Here is a 24,710-nt window from a genome sequence, read left to right on the forward strand (position 1 = left end):
TTTAACTTGGGTCAAACAATTTGGGTAGCCTTCCACAAGCTTCTCACAATAAGATGCTGGAATTCTGACCCATTCCTCCAGACAGAACTGGTTTGTATGCCTCCTTGCTTGCACATGCTTTTTCAGTTCTGCCCACAAATCTTCTATCGTATTGAAGTCAAGGCTTTGTGATGGCCACTCCAATACCTTGACTTTGTTTTGCTTGACCATTTTGGCCATTTTGCCACAAATTTGGAGTTATGCTTGGAGTCATTGTCCATTTGGAAGACCCATTTACGACTGAGCTTAAACCTCCTGGCTGATGTCTTGAGATGTTGCTTCAACATATTCACATAATTTTCCTTCCTCATGATGCCACCTTTTTTTTAAGTGCACCAGTCCCTTCTGCAGCAAAGCACCCCACAACATGATGCTGCCACTCCCATGCTTCATGGTTGGGATGGTATTCTTTGGAGTGCAAGCCTCACCCTTTTTCCTCAAAACATAACGATGGTCATTATGGCCACATAGTTTGATTTTTATTTCATTAGACCAGATGATATTTCTCTAAAAAGTAAGATCTTTGTCACCATGTGCACTTGCAAACTGTAGTCTGGCTTTTTTGTGGCAGTTTTGGAGCAGTGGCTTCTTCTTTGCTGAGCAGCCTTTCTGATTATTTCATTATAGGAATCATTTTAGTGTGGATATAGATACTTGTCTACCTGATTCCTCCAGGATCTTCACAAGGTCCTTTCCTGTTGTTCTGGGATTGATTTGCACTTTTTGCACCAAACTACGTTCATCTCTAGGAGACAGAATGCATTTCATTCCTGAGCGGTGTGATGGCTGCATGGTACCATGGTGTTTATACTTGCATACTGTTGTTTCTACAGATGAACATGGTACCTTCAGGTGTTTGGAAATTGCTCCCAAGGATGAACAACACTTGTGGATGTCCACAATGTTTTTCCTGAGGCATTTGCTGATTTCTTTTGATTTTCCCATGATGTCAAGCAAAGAGGCACTGAGTTTGAAGGTGGGTCTAAAAATACATCCACAGGTTCACCTCCAGTTCAGTGCACTTCCTATCAGAAGCTAATTGGCTGATTGTCTAAAGTCTTGACATCATTTTCTGGAATTTTCAAAACTGCTTAAAGGCACAGTTATCCTAACATATGTAAACTTCTGACTCACTGGAATTGTGATATAGTCAATCAAAAGTGAAACAATCTGTCTGTAAACAATTGTTGGAAAAATTACTTGTGTCATGCACAAAGTAGATGTCCTTAATGACTTGCAAAAACTATAGTTTGCTAATAGTAAATCTGTGGAGTGGTTAAAAAATGAGTTTTAAGTGTATGCAAACTTATGACTTCAACTGCAAGTATGTCCAGTTGATGGATCTCTCTTCTGTTGCCAGTGGTGTCAGTTTACTGTATCTCCCCAGGCTCTTTTCCTGGGCTACTAAGTGGCAGGTATACCAGGTTGGCATTTTTCTGCAGGTGGCTCTGTAATTCATTATCTTTTCAGGTGAGCAGGTGAAAACCCTTCTTCTTTTGACTAGTGTGCCATTGTTTTGTCAGTTAACTGATGGATTTTATTCAAAGCAACTTATATGCACATTAATGCCTGGAATGAAACTGGTTTTCTTGTCCAATGTCACAACAGCATTGCATCAATAATGCATCTGTCTACTAAGTTTTAATCTGCAACCTTTGTATTATCAGGCAATAACCGTAACCAAAGCATGACCAGTAGCTTAGTGTTTCAAAAGGCAAAACACTCCACATTTGATTTTCTGAAGAAAATGTGAAGTTGTTGTAAGAGCCTTAGCAAGTACCATTAATTATTTATATAATCAAATATCTGTTGTTTTATGTGTAAAAAATAGGTCAGCTATTTTTCACGTCATACATTTGAACAGAAAATACATGATTTTTAATAGAAGTGAAAGAAATAATACATAGCAATGGATCACAAATTGATAGTAATATAGCTTTATTGAGAAAACAAATGCATACACCATATTAAGCTCTTGTGCATTTCAATTACTCAGAACAGCAAGGGATTTTAAGTGACAGTATTACACATATAAAACGATGACACATCTCTCACAATATTGCACTGAAATAACAGAAAGATCCATTCAAATATCTCTTGCTAGTTGTCAAGAGTCTATTATTCCACCACAATCACTAAACAGTATTCTTTTAGCACTTTCCTCAAAACTGTAACTGGAATCTGTTCTAAAGGCACATCCATATCATAACAATGGGTATTGTTTGGCTTACAGTATATGAGTTAAACTGTTTAACATGCACAGCTAACTAAATCCCATAAATTGTACAAGGACTGTTTCAAATAGAGAGACAGATATTTACAATTTAAAAACACTCATTCTTTCTATGGCTTTTCCCACTAAAAATGGTCTGAAAATTGTTCTTTCAGCATCTGAAAGCCTCAAACTCACGCAAAAGACACTTAGAAGCTCACATCCACAACTCCATACATTCATTTATAATAGTCAAACTACACACCAAAAACTCATGTTGCATTGCAGTATCTGTGTGTGGAGTGCTTTCTTTCAGTTATACAGTTTCCATGCAGATTATCTAAAACAAACAATGTGTATGTTTTGTTTTGTGGTCTTGCAGATGACAAATACAAAAAATGGTATCAGGCATACGTAATCCACACACAGACAAGCGCACACACACACACTCTTTTGCTGCTACATCATTTTCTCTACCCCACTCTGTGTGCACAAACACTGAGGATCTAAACAAAGTTTATCGTTATAAGAAAAACAGAAATGTTTTGTTGTGAACTAGCCATTTGGCCTGGTATATCACCACTGCAAACACTTACTGATACAGTAAACCTCAAGAGGGATCAAACTCATATTTACATCCGGTATGCTGAGAAATATTGAAGAAAGATTTAAGTGCATGGTTGGGGCTTTCAGAATTCTACTAATAAGAATAAATAATAAAAAAAAGAATTTAAGCACATAAATGATTCACTTATAAACAAGGGCCTGACCTCACTGCCTCTATTACCTGAATCATATCCCATATGCGAAGGCAAGTTTTTCACATGCAATGTATAATGGATAAGTCTTGCCACCCTTGTGGCAGCAAAATCATAACCAAATACTAACTGGGATTCAATTGGAGTCCAATTGCCAGCTCATGTTCCATATGGATGCAATTACTATTAATAAAACCTTATCAGACACATACTAGTTCTTATAGTGGCATTTGTTTTGGTAAATGTCATAATAGCCACAATGAATACTACAAGATAATCACCCAAATAAAACATGCATACATAAAGCAATATTATAAGAAAGACTATTAGATTAGACATACGGTTTGGTGCCTGATGGAATTCTGTTTACCGTATATCCCATTGGACACAACACCATAACACATGGAAGCTCAACATAAAGTGGTTCCCGTATGGAGATCATATTCTGTATTTAACCATCATCGTCTCGCACTCCCTCACACATATATACACACAAATACACAGAGTCCATCACAATGAAACACTCTGTCCACCGGTCACAAATAATTACACCATTCACCCACTCAAAAACAACAACTTACACCATACACAGTCAATAAAATACAATAGAAGAAAATACAATAATAATGCAATAAATGGAGCCCAAATGAGGGCATTTGCCAAACCCCGGGGATGAAGGGAAGAGGAGTGACCCAGATCACAGACAGAGAAATCTGAGACAAAAGAACCAAAGAAATGTCAGCCAATCAGTTGTCAGTCAACTTTGGGAGTATTTGGGTAATGGATATGGAAGTATGCAAATCTGTACATTATCTGTGTGATATTGTCAAACAGATCCTTTATATTTGAACATCACGTTGGTAGAATGTAAAACAGTTAAAGGGGAAGTGTGTCATTTCTTTTGTATTTTGATGTTAAAATAATTTATAATTGCAGTAAAATATGCAGAGGCAACAGCATGTAAGCCATTCGAGGTTGACTCCTCAACCATTTAAACACCGTCTCTGTGGCACTTTACAAACATTGCTCCGTTTATTTGAGCATCTCTACCAGTCCTTCACAGAGACACTGGCTAAACCAATGTGTGAGTTTGGGGTGGTACAATCTGTTTTTAAGACAGGAGTGTTTGGTAAAACCCCTTTTAAAAGACATAATTTTTGCAATTCCAGAAATTACATACTTTTTACCTTTACGTCAAATGGACTGGTGCGTCTTTAATAGCGGTGTATGAACTTTTTATACTATAATAAAATGTGTATTTCTGGGTGTAACTGACTGGTCTTCATTAACTTGAGGCTTGTGAACTGAGAGGGGATGGGACACACAGTATATCTATCATATTGTGACCTTATCTATAATAAGGCTCAGTTAATCTTTTTGTAGTGTCATGAATGGTAGAACTTCTCATTGTAGCGGTGGATGGTGACGCAACCATGGTAAGAAATGGGGCGGGGCATGGCGGCCACGCCGTAATAATGCCAGTGGCCGGGTCATAGCACAGGATTGTGTCTGACGCCTCTCCGTTTTCACCACGCCCTCCCAGGATATAGATTTTACCATTACATACTGACATACCACAGCTTTCCTGAAAAAAGTGAGAAAATGGGAAAAAATTAGTCCTAAACAAAGTAGTGACACATTCAGGTCTATTTGATTAAGTTTCATCAAAAAGAGTGCAAAACTAGAGTTTTGGAATTAAAAATTCCATGCATTTTCTCACAGAGAAACTCCAAGGTTGTTGAGCAATGCTATACACATCAGTAGAAGTCATCAGTAAATGTGATTTAAAGACAATCATGTTTCAATGCAGAATTCCAAATGAAGCACTACACTACCCCCAATCCTTATGTGATATCCATCAATCAAAGCAGGTCACTATTACCATGGAAATATAAATCATGACAAACAGTGAAGCCCACTGTCATAAACAATGGGAATGATCTATAATGATATCAGTCTTCCTACTCTCTCAAATAACATATATATATATATTTGAATATTTTGCAATTAACTTGAAATATATGGTATTTTATATTTAAAACAAATTTCATTCGCAATACTACATGGGATAAGTAATACATTCCCTCATAAATACACCTTATGTACACAGACTTGTACCTTGTACTCAAACAAAGCTTTTGCTTTGAATCAAATGTTGGAATGTTGCGATTTGTCTCAAAGCCAATTAGTTTGGTTCAGTTCTCAGAACTCTTTAACAAACAATCTTTTGAGAACTATAGAGAAAATGAATAGAAAAAATTGTTCCAGAACCAAGCCTGAATAAAAAGGAGGTGGTCACTGTTGCGCTCTATATCATTCAAAATTGCAACTTCTTAACGCCTGATACCTGTTTGCTGAACGTGTGAACCACATGCATCCAGTAATCTTCAGTGGGGTCATAGCAGTAGATGGATTTGGTCAATCCTCCAGAAACATAGATGAGATTGTTCAGTGATACAGCTGTGATGCATCGCTTAGCGATGGGGATGCTGGCTCTTAGCAACCAGGTGTCGGACTCAGGGTCATAGCATTGTACCTAAAGGAAAACACATAGTAAACATTTTTTTAAATCAGTGAAAAAGGAATTACAGAGATAGTTCAATGGAACACTTAAGATTTTAGAGATGTAAAAAAAAAAGTCATATGTGTTTTAAACAACATGAGGGTGAGTGAATGATGATAGAATTTATTTTTGGAGTTAACTATCCCTTTAACTTAACTTTTGGTAGCAAAAACACTAGTTATATTAGACAGCCTTGTTTAAACCCTTTGGGCTACAAAACAATTCTAAGGTGTAAAACATTCTGGCATTCTTCTAATCCATGTTACAGGAGCCACAGATGTAATACATTAATCTCTTGCCATCTCTAAAATAAGAGTTTCATCAACCCCAATTGATAACTGCTTTGCAGATGTCATTATTTTTGTGGTAATAAAAATATGGAACCACAATGAGTGGATATGAATTCATAAAAACCACAATCAGCAATTAAGTGTCCTGATAAAAATGAAACATGTTTGCACACAGACAAAACATCTCTGGAAAAAAGCCTGTTTGTATTTTAATATCTCCATTAGAGATAGCAGACACCTGTGTAAGAGAATGCTCCAGGCACAACTGTTCTGGAAGACTAATAGGATGAGAACGTGACTGCAACAACAGTCAAGTCAAATTACACTCACACCACACCCCTTATTATGCTTTAACCAATCATGGTTGAGAGGGGCAGCATCATCAACATTAGACCTTCTTTAAATGGAGACAGGACATGCTCCTGTGTCATCCAGAGCAGGAATCCCCTCAGGACATAGACTAGACTTCCCCTGCAATATCCTAACCAACAATAAACCTGCACACTGCAAAACATTTCTCAATGGAATCATGGGTCTGAAGATTGATCTAAGTTATTTGGGCCATTTTTCTTTAAAAGTTGGAGAAATAGCAGGATGCAGTTCAGAACCAAGAAGAACAGCATGTGACCCAGACTGAAGACCTAATCGCAGTAAAATACAAGAGAATCCAACGAAATATCTGTGGGTTCGTGTTTCTTCCAAAGAGACACCTGGAGAACATTTCAGAGCATGCCTGACAGATCCAGGTCAGATGGTCATTACACTAAATCTCCAGTAGGGAGCAGTTGTCAATGCATTCTTCTTTGGCAAAGTCAGGCCATGATACGAAGTATAACTCTCTTACCACAGTGTAAGTGTAAACAAGCTGCAATCACGTAACAACGGGGAGAACGCAACAACTGGCTCACTCAGCTGTCGACTCAGTAATCAATAAGCAATTGATGCCATTTTGGTTACACACAAGGTGCTGTGCTAGATACCATAATAAGGGTATTGCACTTCTAATTGCATTGCCAATAATGACTTACTGTCTTATGTGGAACACAAAAGGAGATGTTAGGCTGAATGTTAGAAACTGACAGCCCCATTCAATTTCATTAGGGTTGCCAGCTGTCTAGTATTAGCCAGGACATCCCCTAATTTGGTCCAAATGAAGACGTCCTGTACGGGACGCCTATTGACCCATATTTTAGCAGATGAATAAGTGTCCCATATTGAAGTAGAAAAATGCTCCCCGGACAGACAACAAAACAATTGATGGAGACCCCTCTTCCATATTGAAGAGCTCAAAATTCTAAAGCGATCCCGTATTCCTGTAACAAAAAGTTGTCAACCCTATTCTAGTAGTATGAAAAAAGTTAACGGTGACTACTTCTTTAAAAACTCTGAACTATGAATTCTATTGCCTTTAAGTGTTTTTCAGAATTTAAGCCAGTCTTTTTAAACTGGAAGTTTTTCTCATATTAGTGTTTTAATGTATAATTAGCCATTGTGGTGGTTGTGGTCGAACAGCGTTTTGTGAATGGAGAACAAGATCGGGAGATGAGAACGGCTCAAATTATCACCCGTCAATGATTATTTCTAACACCTGTTTCTCATTGCAGTGAGGCTGTGAGAGGGACTTAAGAGCGAGCCAGATGCCAGAGAAGGGGGAAGAGAGTTGGACACATGCAGCAGAGTGTTTGGGGTGTTTTGTGTTGTGCTGATAAGCAATTACTGTTATAATTCAAATAAAACTCACATGGATTGTTGAACCGGTCCCCACTTTCTCCTTTTCAGACAACGAACATGTTACGGTCACATTTAATCTTATCATATTGTCTCCCTAATCTCAAAAGGACTGACCTGGTAAAATACCGGTTTAATGTTAATAATAATAATAATAATAATAATAATAATAGTGTACTTAAATTTCATGTTGCTCAACTGAACACATTTCAACAAATTGATCTCTGGACAGCTAAACATTCTCAGCTGTCTGAGGTTAAGCTCAGTGATGTAGTGGTAAGACATTAAAACTGAATTTGAATAATTTCTGCTTGATTACACTTCCTAAAGATACATTTAGCACTTGGTGCATGCGTCAAACACTATGAAGTGTAATGGAGCCTGCAATCATGATCGTGCCTAGAGGCTGCAATGGCTGTGAAAAAGGGGTAATATTTTGGTCTGTTCTCACCCAAAACTGATTGGATCACTACAGATGACATTTTTTAACCCACTGGAATCATATGGATTACTTTTATGATGCCTTTACATGATATTTGGACCTTCAGAGTTCTGAATAGGACATAATGAATAATGGTTTACAAATAAAGCCAGTGTAGGCCATATCTCAAATAAAGATATATCTGGGCTGTTTTATTTAGGGAAGACAGTTTATGATGTGTTTAAGGTCCATTGCAATGTTCTGAGGAATCTAAAGCGGAGTACATTAGAAAATGAATGGTGTCACACCCTCCAGCACAGTGACCTAAAAATAAATGTCACGATTACATGCAGTAAATGCGCAATAACACAAAGACATAACTGACAGGGCAGCTTCCAAGATGCCCTTCTCCTTAACTGTCTGCTTCGCACACTTTGCCAAACCTTATCTGAGCATGTGTTGTCGTCAGGTCCTCCTCCTATCACAAACAGTTTGTTGACGCAGCTGGCGACGGCAGGCGAGCTGACTGCCTCCTTCATAGGAGCCACCTCTGTCCAGCGGTTTGAGAAAGAGTCGTAGCACTCAACACTGCTGAGTCGTGACTGACCGTCATATCCACCAACGGCATACACCTGTACAGTGAAAAGAAAATTAGCATATACAACACAGGCTGTGTTAGGCAGAATGACAGCCTTGGTCCCCTTTTACCTTCATTGCATCTTTTTCTATACAATGAAAGTGAATGGTGACTGAGGCTGTCATTCCCAACATCTTTTGTGTTCTATGGAAAAAAAGTAATATGGGTTGAACAACCTCAGAGAACCTGTAAACAATACATCTTCTCAATCACTGTATAGTGTTGCACAATGTAGGTGCATTCAAACTGTTTTCACCGGTTTTGAAATGCACACATGACATTTCCTGTGTGAATGATACAATTGATGACTTGGGAGGTGAAACGGAGCATATAATTCTAGCTGAACAAGAATTACCATTTACCCTTTTGCATTGTGTATTTTCGAATTGATATGGAGACAAAGGGATTGACACAGACAAAAGCGCACACACATCCCCGGGGCTATCACTGCATTACTAATAGCATGGATTGCGCAAAAGACAAATGTATCATTGTACATGCGTTTCAATTATGTAAGTGGACTAAACAAACCAAATTTGAAACAGCCTGATGACAAGTCCATTTGCAAAACAAAATATCACATTCTTCATCCAAAATGTGTCCTCCAATAGTTATATGGTCAAAACAATCTATTTGAAGCAGATTTGAGGTGTCACACACTGACAACACCTAAAAGATGTGTTAAAACTAGTGGTCGCCCAACATAGTTTCAGTGATCAATGCTGAAATCCAATATCTAGAGAACAGGGTGGCCAATGGCAGATATATTACCATAATAAACATAATACAATTTAAAAAATGAAGTGAGTAATTTCAGCACCACTAGTGGCGCCAAATGGAATTCCAAGAATAATTACCATTTTCAAATAGGTTTCCCCAAACCCTCTCCCTTGGAATGACTCAGAAAGAAAGTTCAACAAATTCAAGATTCCAGGATTGGTTTTAGTTTGACAAAACCCACCAAATCCAAACAGGCTTTCTTAGGGTTAAGGGGTGTTAAGATGCTCGTTATCAAATTATTAAAAATTAGTAGATGGTATGCACTAATAAGACTTATTTGTTCTTTCTTTAAAATCATATTTTTTGTGGTCTACGTTTTTGGTGTGCTTGTGTGCTATTGAACTTCAAGTGAAAAACTCTGTTTGTGGCATCCCTGCCTGCAAATCCATGAAAAAGAGGTTTGGGTGACAAATCCTATATATCTATATAGGGGAGTGATTACGTTTTGTTTAGTTTTTTTCAGATCACATGTCTGCCATTGGTCAGGAAAACCAGAATAATGTGTCCAACCCCAAACTCACACTATTGGTTGAGCCACTGTAGCTAATTCCGGCTTGTAATAACATTCCTGTTAACAGGTCAAGCATTAGCGATAATCAAAAAAAATAGTATCTAAATATTGACCGATTGTCCTGGCCGATATACGGTATCGGTCTGTCAATAGTTAAACCATCTCTGCTGTGTACTGTTAGAACATGATGTCTTGGAGTGCAAAGTGTTGACAGGTGTGTGTGTGTGTGTGACACATCACGTCATTATTCTTGTTTTTGTGAGCTTCCAGGAAATTTTGGGACATTTCCCTCTGTTGATCTCTAGATCACAATCTCGCTCAAGAAACACGTGTAACACAAAGAACCCTGAAGATTCTGTCTCCTCCTCCTGCTCCCTCAAGTCCCCATATTATTGAAAAGAAGAAGGTAAACATGTTTCCCATAATGGAACAACTCCAAAAACCTGTCAGACCAGTGGGGGTGCACAAACATGCTAGAACACAGAAAGGCATCACACCACTTACACAAAGCACAATGCCATGTGCTTACAGAGGAGCTCTTTGTTCAGACTTGGATGTTATAAAGAGGAACAACAACATCATAGCACTTAATACATTTTTGTCTTAACTGAATTGCCAGTTTTAACGGGATAGCTCATTCAAAGTGGAACACGAAAGGAGATGTAAGTCAGAATGTTAGCCTCAGTCACCATTTACTTTCAGTAGTCATGTCAAAGCAATAACTAAATCAGCATACTATCATCTGAAAAATATTGCAAGAATTAGATGCTTTGTTTCCAGTCAAGACCTAGAGAAACTTGTGCATGCTTTCATCACCAGCAGGGTGGATTATTGTAATGGACAATATGAACATATCAGACCAGTCCTCAGGTCTTTACACTGGCTCCCAGTTACATTTAGGATTGATTTTAAAGTATTATTACTGGTATATAAATCACTCAATGGGCTAGGACCTCAATATATTGCAGATATGCTCACTGAATATAAACCCAACAGATCACTCAGATCATTAGGATCACATCAGCTAGAAATACCAAGGGTTCACTCTAAGCAAGGAGAGTCTGCTTTTAGCTATTATGCCAGCCGCAGCTGGAACCAGCTTCCAGAAGAGATCAGATGTGCTCCTACAGTAGTCACATTCAAATCCAGACTCAAAACACATCTGTTTAGCTGTGCATTTACTGAATGAGCACTGTGCCACTGTGTGTCCGACTGTTTGTACTGTATTTTATTTTATTCTAAACTGTTTCAATTATTCTTATTGTTTTTATTCTTATTTTAATCTCTTCTATGTAAAGCACTTTGAATTACCATTGTGTATGAAATGTGCTATATAAATAAACTTGCCTTGCCTTGCCTTGGAAAAAAGATGCAATGAAAGTGAATGGTTACCAAAGCTAACATTCTGAATAACATCTCCTTTTGTGTTCTACAGAGTTAAGAAAGTCATATGGGTTTAGAACAAACTGAAGGTGATTAATTGATGACAGAATTTTAATTTCTGGGTAAACTATCCCTTATATTATCATATCAACTTTTTTACATGTCATCATACTGTACAGAAATTATAAAAAACTCAGTGGAATTCTGTTTCTTGTTTTAAGTGTGTGCATTAGTGTGTGTTTCAATACATTATTACAGGGTGAAGATGTGAGCAATTGTTCCTCATTTAAATCTCTTATTAAACTTTTGTGTCACACACACACTTATACTTTCATCATAACACTTTCATTACAAACACACATTATATACATCTAAAAGGTGTCATTGTGGCTCAGATCAGATTGGTGTGGCATAACCCAGTGTTGATTAGATTTTATCTGTAACTAAGTTATGAATCTCGCAAACCAATAAATCCAATAACAGTCAAATAAACCCTATGACTCCTGGGTTAGTGCAAAGAATAACGTCAGTGCTCAAAAACAAGCCAAAATGATCTGATGGGGTGAATGTAGCTTGCGTTAAGAGTCTGAAAGAATTTGTAAATTTTTCATGTGACTGAATACAAAGGGTTGGTGAGATTATTTCACCAAGAGACATACAGAATCTGTCCACACTACAAATGCATCAAACAAATAGGTGTTTATGCAGACGGCTGGATATATATTACAGCACATGTTAATTAGTTATTGCACAAGTAGTTTTTGTTAGCTCAGTTGTTCAATTGCAAACAAGAGACTCTTAATTTATCGAACCTTTGCGCCTTTACTAAAAATTGTCCTGACTGACTGAAAAACAGACCTTCAGATCTTTCACAATTCAACCCCCTGCCAAAGTAAATCAGATCTCTGGAACTGATAGCGGTCCTTAATATATTATGAAACCAGCCTGATGTGAATAACAAAATACGAAGTGAAGTACATGGATGCCTTTAGCAGAGCCCTTAATTAATGGTATGTACTGTTGACATGTAGGATCATTTTGACATCATTTACAGATTAAGAATTGCACCGTAAAATAACTAACTCCAAGGGAGAGGCTAAAATGATGTCAGTGTTTAACATTGCATGAATAGAAAACAATGAACAAGCAGGAAAAGAAATAACAAGAGACACAGAAAGAGTCTTTAAAAGCAAGAGGAAAAAACAATGCAATGTAAAGGAACAAGTACACAAATACTTGTTTCTAAAGTGCTTATAACTGAAAACAGACGAGCAAACAATCAATCATAAGAGTGTGATCATGTTTACAGGCTAAATAATGTAAAGATACCCCACCAACACCCATTTCTAAATAAATATGAAAAATATTCATCATGGTTAGAGGAGGTATGTAAACCACAGGACATCAACAAAAGAGAAACCCATATTGTTAAGTAAGAAAGTATGTGCAAACACTTTCACCTCCATGGACTGGATTCACATAAATCTTAAGAGAACATTGAGTTCTAATCTTTTTTTATTATAGTTTTAATGGTAAATTATAATAAGTTCATAATCTAGCTATAAATGTTAATGGTTTAAAAAAAAAAGATAAGAACATTATCATTATTATATTCTTGAAAATATGAAAAAACAAATAGTTAAAGATTCATTTTAATCTTAAGAATTGTTTGTGAATCTGGCCCAGTGAAAAGAAAACTGACTACTTGTCAAATTAGAATAACACCTTATTGGGGCCTGGGTCTCTCAGTGAATACTGACGCTGACTACCACCCCTGGAGTCACAATTTAGAATCCAGAGTGTGCTGAGTGACTCCAGCCAGGTCTCCTATGCAACCAAATTGGCCCAGTTGCTTGCGAGTGTAGATTCACATGGTGTAACCTCCTCTTGGTCACTATTAGTGGTTATCGCTCTAAATGGGGTGCGTGGTAATTTGTGCGTGGATCGTGGGGAGTAGCATCGGCCTCCACATGTGGAGTCTCCGCAGTGTCATACACAACAAGCCATGTGATAAGATGTATGGATCCATTTAACAATCTCCACCAATATCATAATATGTGTGAAAGGGGCATAAGGGGCACAGAGAGATAAGGTGGGCTATTCTGGGAGGTGTGTGTAAAAGTGGAGGTGATTGGACTCACCTTTCCAAGCAAGACGGACATTTTGTGTCTCCAGCGTCCCTTGTTCAAGGAGGCAACCCTGATCCAGATGTTGAGCTGGGAGTTGTACATCCACACATCTCTGCTGTTGATTCTCCCCCCTGAAATTGCATCCCCAGTTGGTAAACTACCAGTCTTTTATTTCCAGTGACAACAATTATATTTCTCAGAGAAGACACATGATGTAACAATGAGGTTCGCTGGCCTATTCTGCATATCGTTGTGCCATTTTGTGATCCGTTCGGCATAACGCGGGCAGATCATTTTAGCTTATAGTGGCCCATTTGGCCCGATGGCCAGTCTGCCCCTGATCGGCCCCAAAGTGCATCATACCACCGGGAAAATGCCCGGTATGCCAGATTACCAGTCCAGCCCTGCATGAAGGTAATGTTATTGTACTATTAAAATCAACCTGGTCTCATACTGAAAATATGACCATTAACATTTTTGCTAAACTTGTTGTACGTGTCTCCAGGTACAATTCCCTGCAGTTTCCAGGTGAAATGAACACTAGAAGTGTTGTAACAACTGTGTGTTTTATTCAATTTCACTCAAATCCTGACTTTAATGGCTGATTATGACTTTATAAATACATACTTTTCTCTCTATTATTCAGAACCTGCTATTTTATGATACCAACACACTTTTACTCTAATGCATCTTTTAAAAAAAGTATTACAGACTCACCTACATATAAACACTTATTCCAGAGTGAATAGCTTACATGCTAGCTCACCTGATTGGATTTAGAGTCAGAGGACCGCAGTTCAAGTCCAGCCATCAACTCAATCTGACATGTGACATGGCAGAATCATAAAAGTGGCACAAAATTAGGTGGTTACTTCAGAAAATGCTATTTTTTTATTTCGCTTCTGCATTTTAAAACACTATTGGTTAGGTTTAGGCGTCGATTTAGTAAGGATGTCTTTTTTAAAGTCTCATTTATATTTTAAAACACTATTGGTTAGGTTCAGGCAAAAGTTTTACATAAGGGAGGTATGTTTTAAAAATATAAATCTAAAATTCACCTTAAAACCTCGTCTGAATACAACACCATTTTACTCGCTTTTGGCACCCGCAGCTGGACATTTCACTGGAAAACTGCAGCCTAACGTGTTATACAGCATGTTAATTCTGAATTGCAAAATTGTTGTTGTGTTTTCATGAGATCAGGCTGATTAAAATTACCCTGAGTTTGCTCCGAATAATTGGCAGTGCATGATGTGCTGTTTTGCCAAGCCAAAACTGACTTCATACACTAACTTTGTTTTTCTTTTTCAGGAAAACATGCAAAAATTAGCAATTAGCATTTTTATTTATATCAGAACAGCTTTAGATTTGAATTTGACACATATAAATATACAATGCACAAATTCAATATATAGATATCAATGCACAAACTCAGCATGAGTGGTTATCTGACTTGGAAAACCCTGCATGGCCCCTGCACCACTTTACTGAACAAACTTCAGAGGAGAATAACAAACAAGGTGTGGGTAAGGAATGAACTCAAAAGGTTAAAACTGCAAGAGAGAGAGTGAGAAAGTGTTAACTAGTAGGATCCTTTTCATACAGAAACACATGAGCTCTCGGCACATGCAGAATGTAAACTGATTGATTTCTCTCTCTCTTTCAAACACTTTTTTTTCTCTCTCTCTCTCACTCTCCAATAGCTGGAATACTCTGTCTCTTTTAATCATGTCTCACAGTCTCTTTTTTTGCTGAACCAGCTTGTGGTTCAAAGCGAGCTGCTCTGTTATGTGTGGCGCCCTGCTGTGTTTAACAAACCCCTGCAGAATAAACCACCCAAGAGGTAAACATTAAACTGGGTCATATACAATAATCAATAGGGAAATTAATTACATGGACTACAGATGATGAACAGATGCAGGGCATATTAATTCAACTCCAATAACTGGAGGATAGACAGACTTGGTTAGAAATACAATAACACAAAAAACTTTTATTCCATACGTTCATTATCTGTCTATAAATAATTTATCTTTCATGTTAATCCACATCCACACATTAAAGTGTGTCTTAATGCCTTAAATTAAAACTACTAACGGAGTAAGAATGTTGTTATACAATCAATGATTACCTGAAGGACAGAATTAATGACTTTGTTTTATTTACTTATTATTCCCATATTCTTTGTTTATTTCATGTGAAACACTGTGTGTAATACTGCTTGAAAGTTGCTATAGAAATTGAAAAATTATTATCATTACCTGAGACCAGAATGTCGTTCCTGAGAGCACACACAGCATACTCTGACTTTGTAAACTCTGGAAGTTTGGCTAAGGACTTCCATTCACCGGTAATGGGATCATAGCATTCGGTGTATGGCAGGTTGAAACCACCCATCCTCTCACACCCTCCAACTACCACAATGACCTCAGAGAATCCAGTAGACCTGCAAAAACACAAGAGCATGTCTATCCTGGACACATGGACAAATGTCTTTATAGTCTTGAAACGTAACAAAAAAAATGGCTACAATTATTACAGCTTTATTCAAATCAATAGAACAAATAGTATTCAGTAAAAAAGGATCACACATTCCGTTAAGCCAAGTAAGCACTCTGTCATAGGTCTAGTACTCCCGAGTCCCTAGCTGTAAGCAATGCAAGTTAAGCTCAAATCAACAGCATTTGTGGGATAATAATTTTGAATTGTGCCTCTTTTCTTAAGCCGATTTCAATTGATGTGAATAAGGCTAGTCCATAAACTTTAAAAAACACATTGTTTCAAAAGTATTGCCACAAGACGTGTTAACATTATATGCAGTAACATGATTTTAGTGTGATAAAATTGCTTACTAACCTTATCTGTTAAGTTATATCCAATATTACAACATCGTTGCCATGACAACATAATGCCAGTAAACCCTGTAAGCAATTTTATCACACTGAAATCATGTTAGCATGTCTAATGTTTATGCCTTGTTGCCATTCTTTTGAAACGGTGAGTATTTTAATGTTTATGGACTGGCCCCATTCACTTCCATTTTAAGCACATCCCTGTAACGGTTATTCTTGCTTCTTATATATATATATATATATATATATTTTAGGGCTGTCGATTTAACACGTTAATTCAGTGCGATTAATTTACAAAAAACAACACGTTAAAAAAATTTACGCATTTAAATCGCAATTGACCAACTGGTATTTCCAAATCCTCTTTCTAAAAAGTTCTACTTATTGCTGGTATCTCTTGTCCAGTGTGTGGATAATTTTCTGAAATCTCACTTTTCTACTTTTCTCTGTGCTGTTTTAGGTGCTGATATACGTGACGTGTTGTCAGCTTCAATTTTGCACAGTACCTCTCTCTGCTCAGTGTCGGTTATCTTAAAGCCAAAATATCGCCATATAACCAGGGTTTTTCCTGGCTCAAAATGAGGCGGAGGTGGTACCACACTGATCAAAAAAGTGACGTTAAAAACACTTAAACGTTGGCTTTGCATTAATACACTCCTAATGACCTGGCGACTGAATACTAATGTTAATATTTGTAAGCTGTTTTTTTTTATTTAATCTTAGTCTCAATCCTGTGTCAAATATTGTTTTTAGTTTTTATCATATTTAGTCAACCTTATTATATTAACAGTAATATTTATATTATTGTTGTTGTAATTTTAGTGTTATTTTTCACCCAAGATTGATCTTATCATGATGATCTCATGATGATGACGTTGCGAGCTGCAGACAGCGGGGGTGCGAGACGAGTGTCTCCATGTTAGAGTGCGCATCAGCCAGCGGAACTTTAAATCTCCCGGTCTCGACTCCCGCTCAGATTGGGTCTCTTCCGCGACTAGTTGAAGCAGCTTTGACCGCACAGAGAATGACAGTTTTGGAGTTTGTGCTTATTTACATGGCACACTCCCGTATTATTTGAAGCTTAATTAAGGATGAAATAAAGATATATGCCATGCTGTGATCGGTGATTCTGTCAGACATTCAAGCTGAAGCGCTCCTCTCGTCTCACGTGTCATCATTATAGACTGGTCATCTTTTTATTAGCTGTGTAGAAAATGGGCAAACAGCTCTCAGAGGGAATGGGCTGTCACGTCCACACATGCACTTATATATTTAATAAAATCGCAGCATTTTACCGTCATATAATCGCACAGGCTGACATCGCGATTGCGATATGATTAATCGTGCAGCACTAGTCTTATCAATGATTAACTCTTTCTGCCACAAGAATGTAATGCATTTTAATTATCGGAATATTTATATATATATATATATATATATATATATATATATATATATATATATATATATATATATATATATATATATATATATATAAATTTACTATAAAGATACTTTAAGATATATAAAGATAACTATGTATAATTATATATTGATATAAATGTATAATCATTATATACTGAATTATTGTTATATAAGGGGCTTTCTCAGCATATATTTGTATATGCGATTAATTGCGATTAATTCATTGGGACACCATGTAATTAATTTGATTAAAAAATGTAATCGATTGACAGCCCTAATATAAACAAACTATGGACTTGTCATAATTATTTGTGGTAATCAACATTATACTTCAAATGGTGTCCATCCAACTAAACTCATATTGAACTTGGTATATTTCACTACTTAACATGAGCTCATTGTTCACGTTTTCTTTCCTTTTTGGATATTTTTTTTCTCTCCAGTGACAGTGAAAAGACAAGTACAGAATCACTTCTCAAAATAGCAGTAAATAACACTGTCAACTAGTGCCCTGAGCACAACTTGCATTCTCTGTGCAAAGAACCAAACCGCAAGCAAAAACATTTTGTCCAGAAATAACTTGCCCCTTTTTTCACTGAAATCATCTGCCTAGAAGACTAGGCTCTCTGTGTAAATGATCATGGGGTTAGAGTGTGCGCAAATAAAGATGCTAAATTTAGAGCTGAACTTTGAGTACCCTCTCTGTGGGGAAAATAAATGAGTAGACAGAACCTAGACTCAGCCTGCCAAAACATGCAAACATGAAAACATCATTTCAGTGTTTGATGTTTGATACAATTACTCTAAATGCACTGCACTCACACAGCTTAGAATAATTAGGTAAGACCGGCCGGGCTCAATCATTTTCAAAGTGTAAATATGGCTGAAGAACTGCCCTGAATCTGCCTGGAAACAGAGGGGTTGGAACAGCAACTTTCTGCCAATTGTAAACTGACACATTTTACATTTGCATTTATGCATTTGGCAAATGCTTTTATCCAAAGCGACTTACAGTGCACTTATTACAGAGACAATCCCCCGGAGCAACCTGGAGTTAAGTGCCTTGCTAAAGGACACAATGGTGGTGATTGTGAGGATCGAAGCAGCGACCTTCTGATTACCAGTTATGTGCTTTAGCCCACTACGCCATGACCACTCCAGACACCCGTCTGAATACACCTTTAACCCTACCACAGCCTTCTGAAGCTAAGGAGATGTTTTGTAAGGGGATTTGTGTGCTGTTGCGCAAGTGTCTCTTCCGTGCATGCCAGTGTTTTTGATGTTGTTGCGTGAGTGTTTCTCTAGGGTTATGGTTAGCACCACGATGCTAAGTGCTTCACTTTGGGGGCAAAGCCCACCCCAGTACACCCTAGATCTGGCCCTGGCAAAACACAACTCAACTCCTCCTCCTATTCTCACCCCCACGCTCCTCCAAACATAACAAAAACAAAGAGTGCACATGGCATGCAAGATGAGGTCAACAGGAACATGCTTTCCTGCATCTGCCTGGAAACAGAGGAGGTGGAACAGCAACTTTCTGCCAATTGTAAACTGACACCCGTCTGAATACACATTTAACCCTACCACAGCCCTCTGAAGCCAAGGAGACGTTTTGTAAGGGGATTGGTGTGCTGTTGCACGAGTGTCTCTTCCATGCTCGCCAGTGTTTTTGATGTTGTTGCGTGAGTGTTTCTCTACTGTTATGGTTAGCACCATGATGCTAAGTGCTTCACTTTGAGGGGCAAAGCCCACCCCAGCACCTCCTAGATCTGGCCCTGGCAAAACACAAACGCAACTCAACTCCTCCTACTATTCTCACCCCAGCGCTCCTCCAAACATAACAAAAACAAAGAGTGCACATGGCATGCAGGATGAGGTCAACAGGAACATGTTTTGAAATTCAGGTTTGTATGTGTTATGAAAGTTATGGAGGAAGAATGTGTACGGGCAAGCCTCGCTCTAACTTTAATGGGTCTCTTTCTTGCTCTGTTTCTCTGAATTTTTATCGTGGCTTAGATTATTCCACATCTGAACATCAGGGCAATGGGTTTGCATAACTATCAACTTGTTGTGGTGGTTAGATTTATGACATGTCCTTGTCTAAAAAAACCTTGACTGTGCAAAGTTTACACCTCTAATCTGCACTAGACAGGTGTTATCCTCCATCGAAAACTGAGGCCATATCCGATCTGTTTTTATTTTAAAAAACTCTTTATTAATTCTATTGCTTTCCAACCATTAGGTTCCACCACAATAATTCTAATTGCAGCAGGACTGTTCAAAAAGGACTGTTATCAAGCCGGTTCTCGCCTCCTTCCCGGGTTTCGGAACCAGTGTAAAGGGATCAATGGAAAGGAGGCGGCGAGAACCGGCTTGTCAATATAAATAATGGTTTAATATAAAACTTAAACAAAAGACAAACACACACGATCTGAAGTAAACGATCTCTCTCTCCCGCACGATTTTCTGCAGTAGACCTTTATCCCTCTCTGGAGGCTTGATTAGCCTAATACGGGACCGAGTGTGTAGGATCACGACCCGGCCCCGCCCTCCGCCCTGCCACAATCACATTATCCATTAAGAACATATGCAGAAATAGTGAAAACACTGGAGACTGGAAATTGAAAACAGGCTTCCATTTATGAATCAAGTAACACTTCTGAATTCATGAAAAAGGTGGATACTTAGGAAATTATGACATTTGGAACTGAAAGTTTTCAAACAAAATTAGTGTAGACATTGCCTTGGAATGTTGGGAAACATGTTAAAATGCGTCATTTTAACATTGGTTATAGAACATGTTAACAAATGTGGTCACCAGTTACCCACGGACTTGACAGTCATATGGAAGACTTTCATTCATTTATTATTAATTTGAACACTCCCCAACAAACACCAACAGTGTTAACACACTGATCCAAAAAAGATTGGAATTTGGTCTTTGTTGGTGTTTTATGGCATTTGTTGAGACAGAGTGAAGTATTCTTAAAACACACAACTATTGATGACAAATAATATGTCCTTGCTTGCTTTTGTTATATCCGGGGATGACATTGGATAGAAGCTCTTAAATGGTGGCATTTGTGAGTAGGGCATATAATTCTTGGGATGCAAGTATCTCTCTCTGGCTCTCTACCGTTTTATTTGCGAACTCATAACTGCTCCATTTTTCTATAATTTAAACTACTTTGTACATTTAGTACATGTAAAGACTGATGGTGATTGCATCAGTGTGCATTCTTTGTAATATTTATATTAGCCCTGAAGGGCACAGGAAATAGCAAGGTAAGATGCCAATCATACCTGCGTGGACGGGTTCTGGGTGACATCATCTCATTGCCCAACACATGATAGCGTCTGGCCTCGTGCAGAAGCTGATAGCACTCTGGTGCATTTTGGATCAACTGGTCACCCTCTACAGTCTGCACGAAATAATTTGGGTGCAGCAGAGGCAGGCGAATGTGGGTGAGCAGATCCCTCAGTACGATTTTGCGGTGGTCCACGTTATAGTACACCCAACGCATCACTGCTTCAAAAACAGTTTCCTCCTTTACAATAATCAGCTCGTCACTGCCGATGTACTCCTCCAGCTCTTCCTTATGCAAGTCCAGGAATTCCTCATGCTGGGCCACATCGGCGAAGCTCTGCAGTGCATATGAATGACAGCGGCTGGCCAGTTGCTTGAGTGAATGCGCTTCGGCGAAACGCTGGATGCCCAGGCAGTTGCAAGGATCAAGTTGATCTTCCAAGAACTTGGCACAGGCATCCCTCAGAGTGCCGATCTGGAAGAGGCAGGATGTTTCAAAGAGGAACTGCACGTTCTCTGTGGTGATGCGGGCACGTCCGGTGTAGACGTACTGCAGGAAGGTGTCCATGGCTTCAGCACGGATGCCATTGATCTCAACCAGCATCTCACGGCTCTCGCGGTGGTCGTTGCAGAACATGGCACGGAAGTAGCTGCTGCAAGATGACAACACAGCACGGTGACAAGGGAACTCGCGGCCCTCTACGCTGATGACCACATCGGTGAACAGACGGCTGTCACGGAACTCGTTAAACATCTGCAGGATGCTTTCTGAGTGGCACGGGCCGGAGGAGAAATCAAATACATCATGACTACTGAGGGGCTTGTTGTCCATCTCCAGAACCTTTCGCTTGACCGCTGGAGCCTCACGGACTCCAGGGTCCTCCCGGTTCATTCTTCTGCCCAGAATAAGTACCATTGCGATCAAACCAGTGAGGCCCAAGGCCCTGTCAACAATAGAAGGAAATGGCGCCTCTTCTGAAATTAGGAGAAGAAAGATTGTTATTAGATATTATTGATTATTTTCAGTAAATTTGTGAGCTTATCAGCACATAACTTTTATATAAAATATTAACACGTGATGTTTTAACTGAATATTTGCCTACAACAACAACCAAATTTTTTTGAAGGTAAAAATGTAGCACAAACCCACTGGCACATGTCAACAAACACAGTCACATGTTACCCACAAACTTGACAGACATATTGCAGACATTAATTATTAAACCTTTTCAAAGACGTTTGAACTGAATTGGTCTTAGAAAGTGTAAATATGTATACATTTAGTATGTCATGAGGGTACAAAAACAAACTAAGACAAACTTTAACGACTACCCTTTATGATGTTGAACTGCAAGTTTATGTTGACTATTTCATGTTGATCTTGTCACAATAAACTGGCAACCCTTTGATTGCCCTATTGCTCCAGGTGAGCAGGTTTTCTCTGCTGCCCTCTCGCGGTCATTTCCGTATTTAACAAGAGGATCAAAACAAAGAACTGTCAGAGCGTCAACAAAATCAACTTAAGAAAATGACCTGCCACCATGTGTTGACTGATAATCATAAATTTTGTTCTGGCATAACAAAATCATTAAATTCAATCATAATTAAATTATGTTTTACTAGTTTATTACAACTATACTTTAAGTTCCGAAGAGGTAAAGGAACATGCTGTTGTGTCGCAGTTTTAAAGCTATTTTGTGACAACACTATCAAAAACAGGTACCTGAATATGAAGACTATTAGACAAAAATACATAAACAAACATTTCTGAATCGGTTGCCTGAGACTTATGTACCGACATGTAACACACTTGTATTTTCTCAGCAAGAGCACAAATTACACCTTTTAAAATATAATATATGCAATACTTATGTGAATAGAATAGAAGGGCGAAGTGCACTTTCTTATATTTTTGCCAGCATTAACTTACTTGTTTATAAAGCAAAGACTTTGTTGTGGAAGTCGCGTGAGTGCGTAAATAAAAAATAATATTATAATAAAAAATAACAAATTCAGAAAATCTCTCCACGTCTACCCTTTGGTTGTCATCTCAATCCCAAGACAGAGCCAAAAAAAGATCTGCTGGAAAAAACGGTCCGCCTGGACGCTTTATTTCCATCACCGCATCCGAAAAACACGAGCTGTAATCAGCTGACCACGGGGGAATTATGGGAATTGTATTTTTAAAGGAGCCTGTTTTAAGGACGCAGGAGGCGCAAAAGACTACAAGTACCAGTGATAATAGATTTCCACATGGCCACAGAGTGTTTGTAAACGTTTCAACAGTCACCGTGTAGGAAGTGAATTTCAGGAGTAGCCAACAAAAGATTTTAAACCATCGCTAAATTCTATGGTGATTCTTGAACTTTTCTTATTCTTGCTCTTTATGTTTTTTTGTTGTTGTTGTTTTTTTTTTTTTTTTTTTTTAAATTAGAAACACATATTTTGTGTTTAAACCACATTTTTGAGTGCACTGATTTGATTAAAGCTATGACGAACCTCTGTGTTTACTAGATGAAAAACATTTTGGTAAACAGTCATATATAAATAAATCTGAACTGACGGACAGGTAGTCAGTTGTTGGCGTCTCTATTATGTAATCACACATAGATATTTTTGAACCATATTAGTGAGGTTTTCAAAGTTAAATGCGGTCATACGCCTAAACATAACCCTTTAGTTTAGACAATTAATGAGCATTTTTAAATTGTGCAGACCACTTCAAATGTTCACAAAATGTTTCCCATATTTCAGTATATTATGAGGATTTTTTTTTTAATTGGTGCTCACTAAAATAGCCAAACATGTATAGGTCTACACTTAGTCTAATTTGGGGAGAAACATAATTTAAATATGTAATGTTTTCAACAGCTTTCATCACGTTCTTTGTTTCACATTTCCTTTGTGTGGTATAAGACATAGATTTCCTTCTGTCTAATCCTTTTCGTACCCAAGGGTACAATTTAAACTGTGACGTCTGGCTCTGCTGGAAAGCAGGTGAGGCCGTTTAACTTCCTGTCTTTCTTCTACTGAATGCCTGAGGCTCAACGTTCATATTGTCAATCATGAAGACACGTTCAGTGTACTGAGCTATATTCTTAAAAAAATACTTTTAAGTCCCTTTGACTAATACTTTTAAAACTACTTTGTCAAAAATCACATTACTAACTACTTTAAAACGATGTTCTAAAAACTCTAAAAATGTATTCCTCTTTGTTCATTGGCACGCATAAGTACTTTTTTTTCCCCCCCTTGCATTGACTCATTAGGGGGCGCACACACTCAAAAAAATATTTTAGCCTATTATTAAGATGTATCCATTTCAATTGAATAACATATTGCCATCTAATTGAATTGACTAATCTTTAACTAAATAAAATGTACAAATCTTACAAAATGCAAGTTTTATTAATTACATTTCTTCTAGACTATTAAATTCAATTAGATGGAAATTTGTTATTCAGCTGAAATGGATGCATCTTAAAAATAGGCTAAAATATTTTTTTGAGAGCACCTTTGGGTCACAGAAACACAAATGTACATATTATATACGTACAGTATCATCATAATTCATGTTTTGTGTGTTCTACTTAAGTATTTTTTATTATAGAAATATGTGTACCTCAAGTAATATACTTAAAAGTAACTGTAATCTGAGTACAGTAATTAAAAATA

The 24,710-nt window shown here is 37.8% G+C and overlaps 1 protein-coding gene across 1 annotated transcript; it reads right to left on the reverse strand.

The window, feature by feature from the left end:
- Positions 1-1,966: 1,966 nt before the first annotated feature.
- On the reverse strand, positions 1,967-23,151 carry LOC127634965 (kelch-like protein 24). The gene is given in 8 exon segments (XM_052114745.1): positions 1,967-4,480; positions 4,483-4,594; positions 5,357-5,545; positions 8,455-8,643; positions 13,464-13,582; positions 15,713-15,897; positions 21,032-22,010; positions 22,966-23,151. Coding segments are annotated over 7 exon segments (1,800 nt in total). The 5' UTR covers positions 21,952-22,010; positions 22,966-23,151; the 3' UTR covers positions 1,967-4,394.
- Between the last annotated feature and the right edge of the window lie 1,559 nt (positions 23,152-24,710).

This window comes from Xyrauchen texanus, chromosome 42 (genome assembly GCF_025860055.1).
Source record: "Xyrauchen texanus isolate HMW12.3.18 chromosome 42, RBS_HiC_50CHRs, whole genome shotgun sequence".
NCBI classification, from domain to species: Eukaryota; Metazoa; Chordata; class Actinopteri; order Cypriniformes; family Catostomidae; genus Xyrauchen; species Xyrauchen texanus.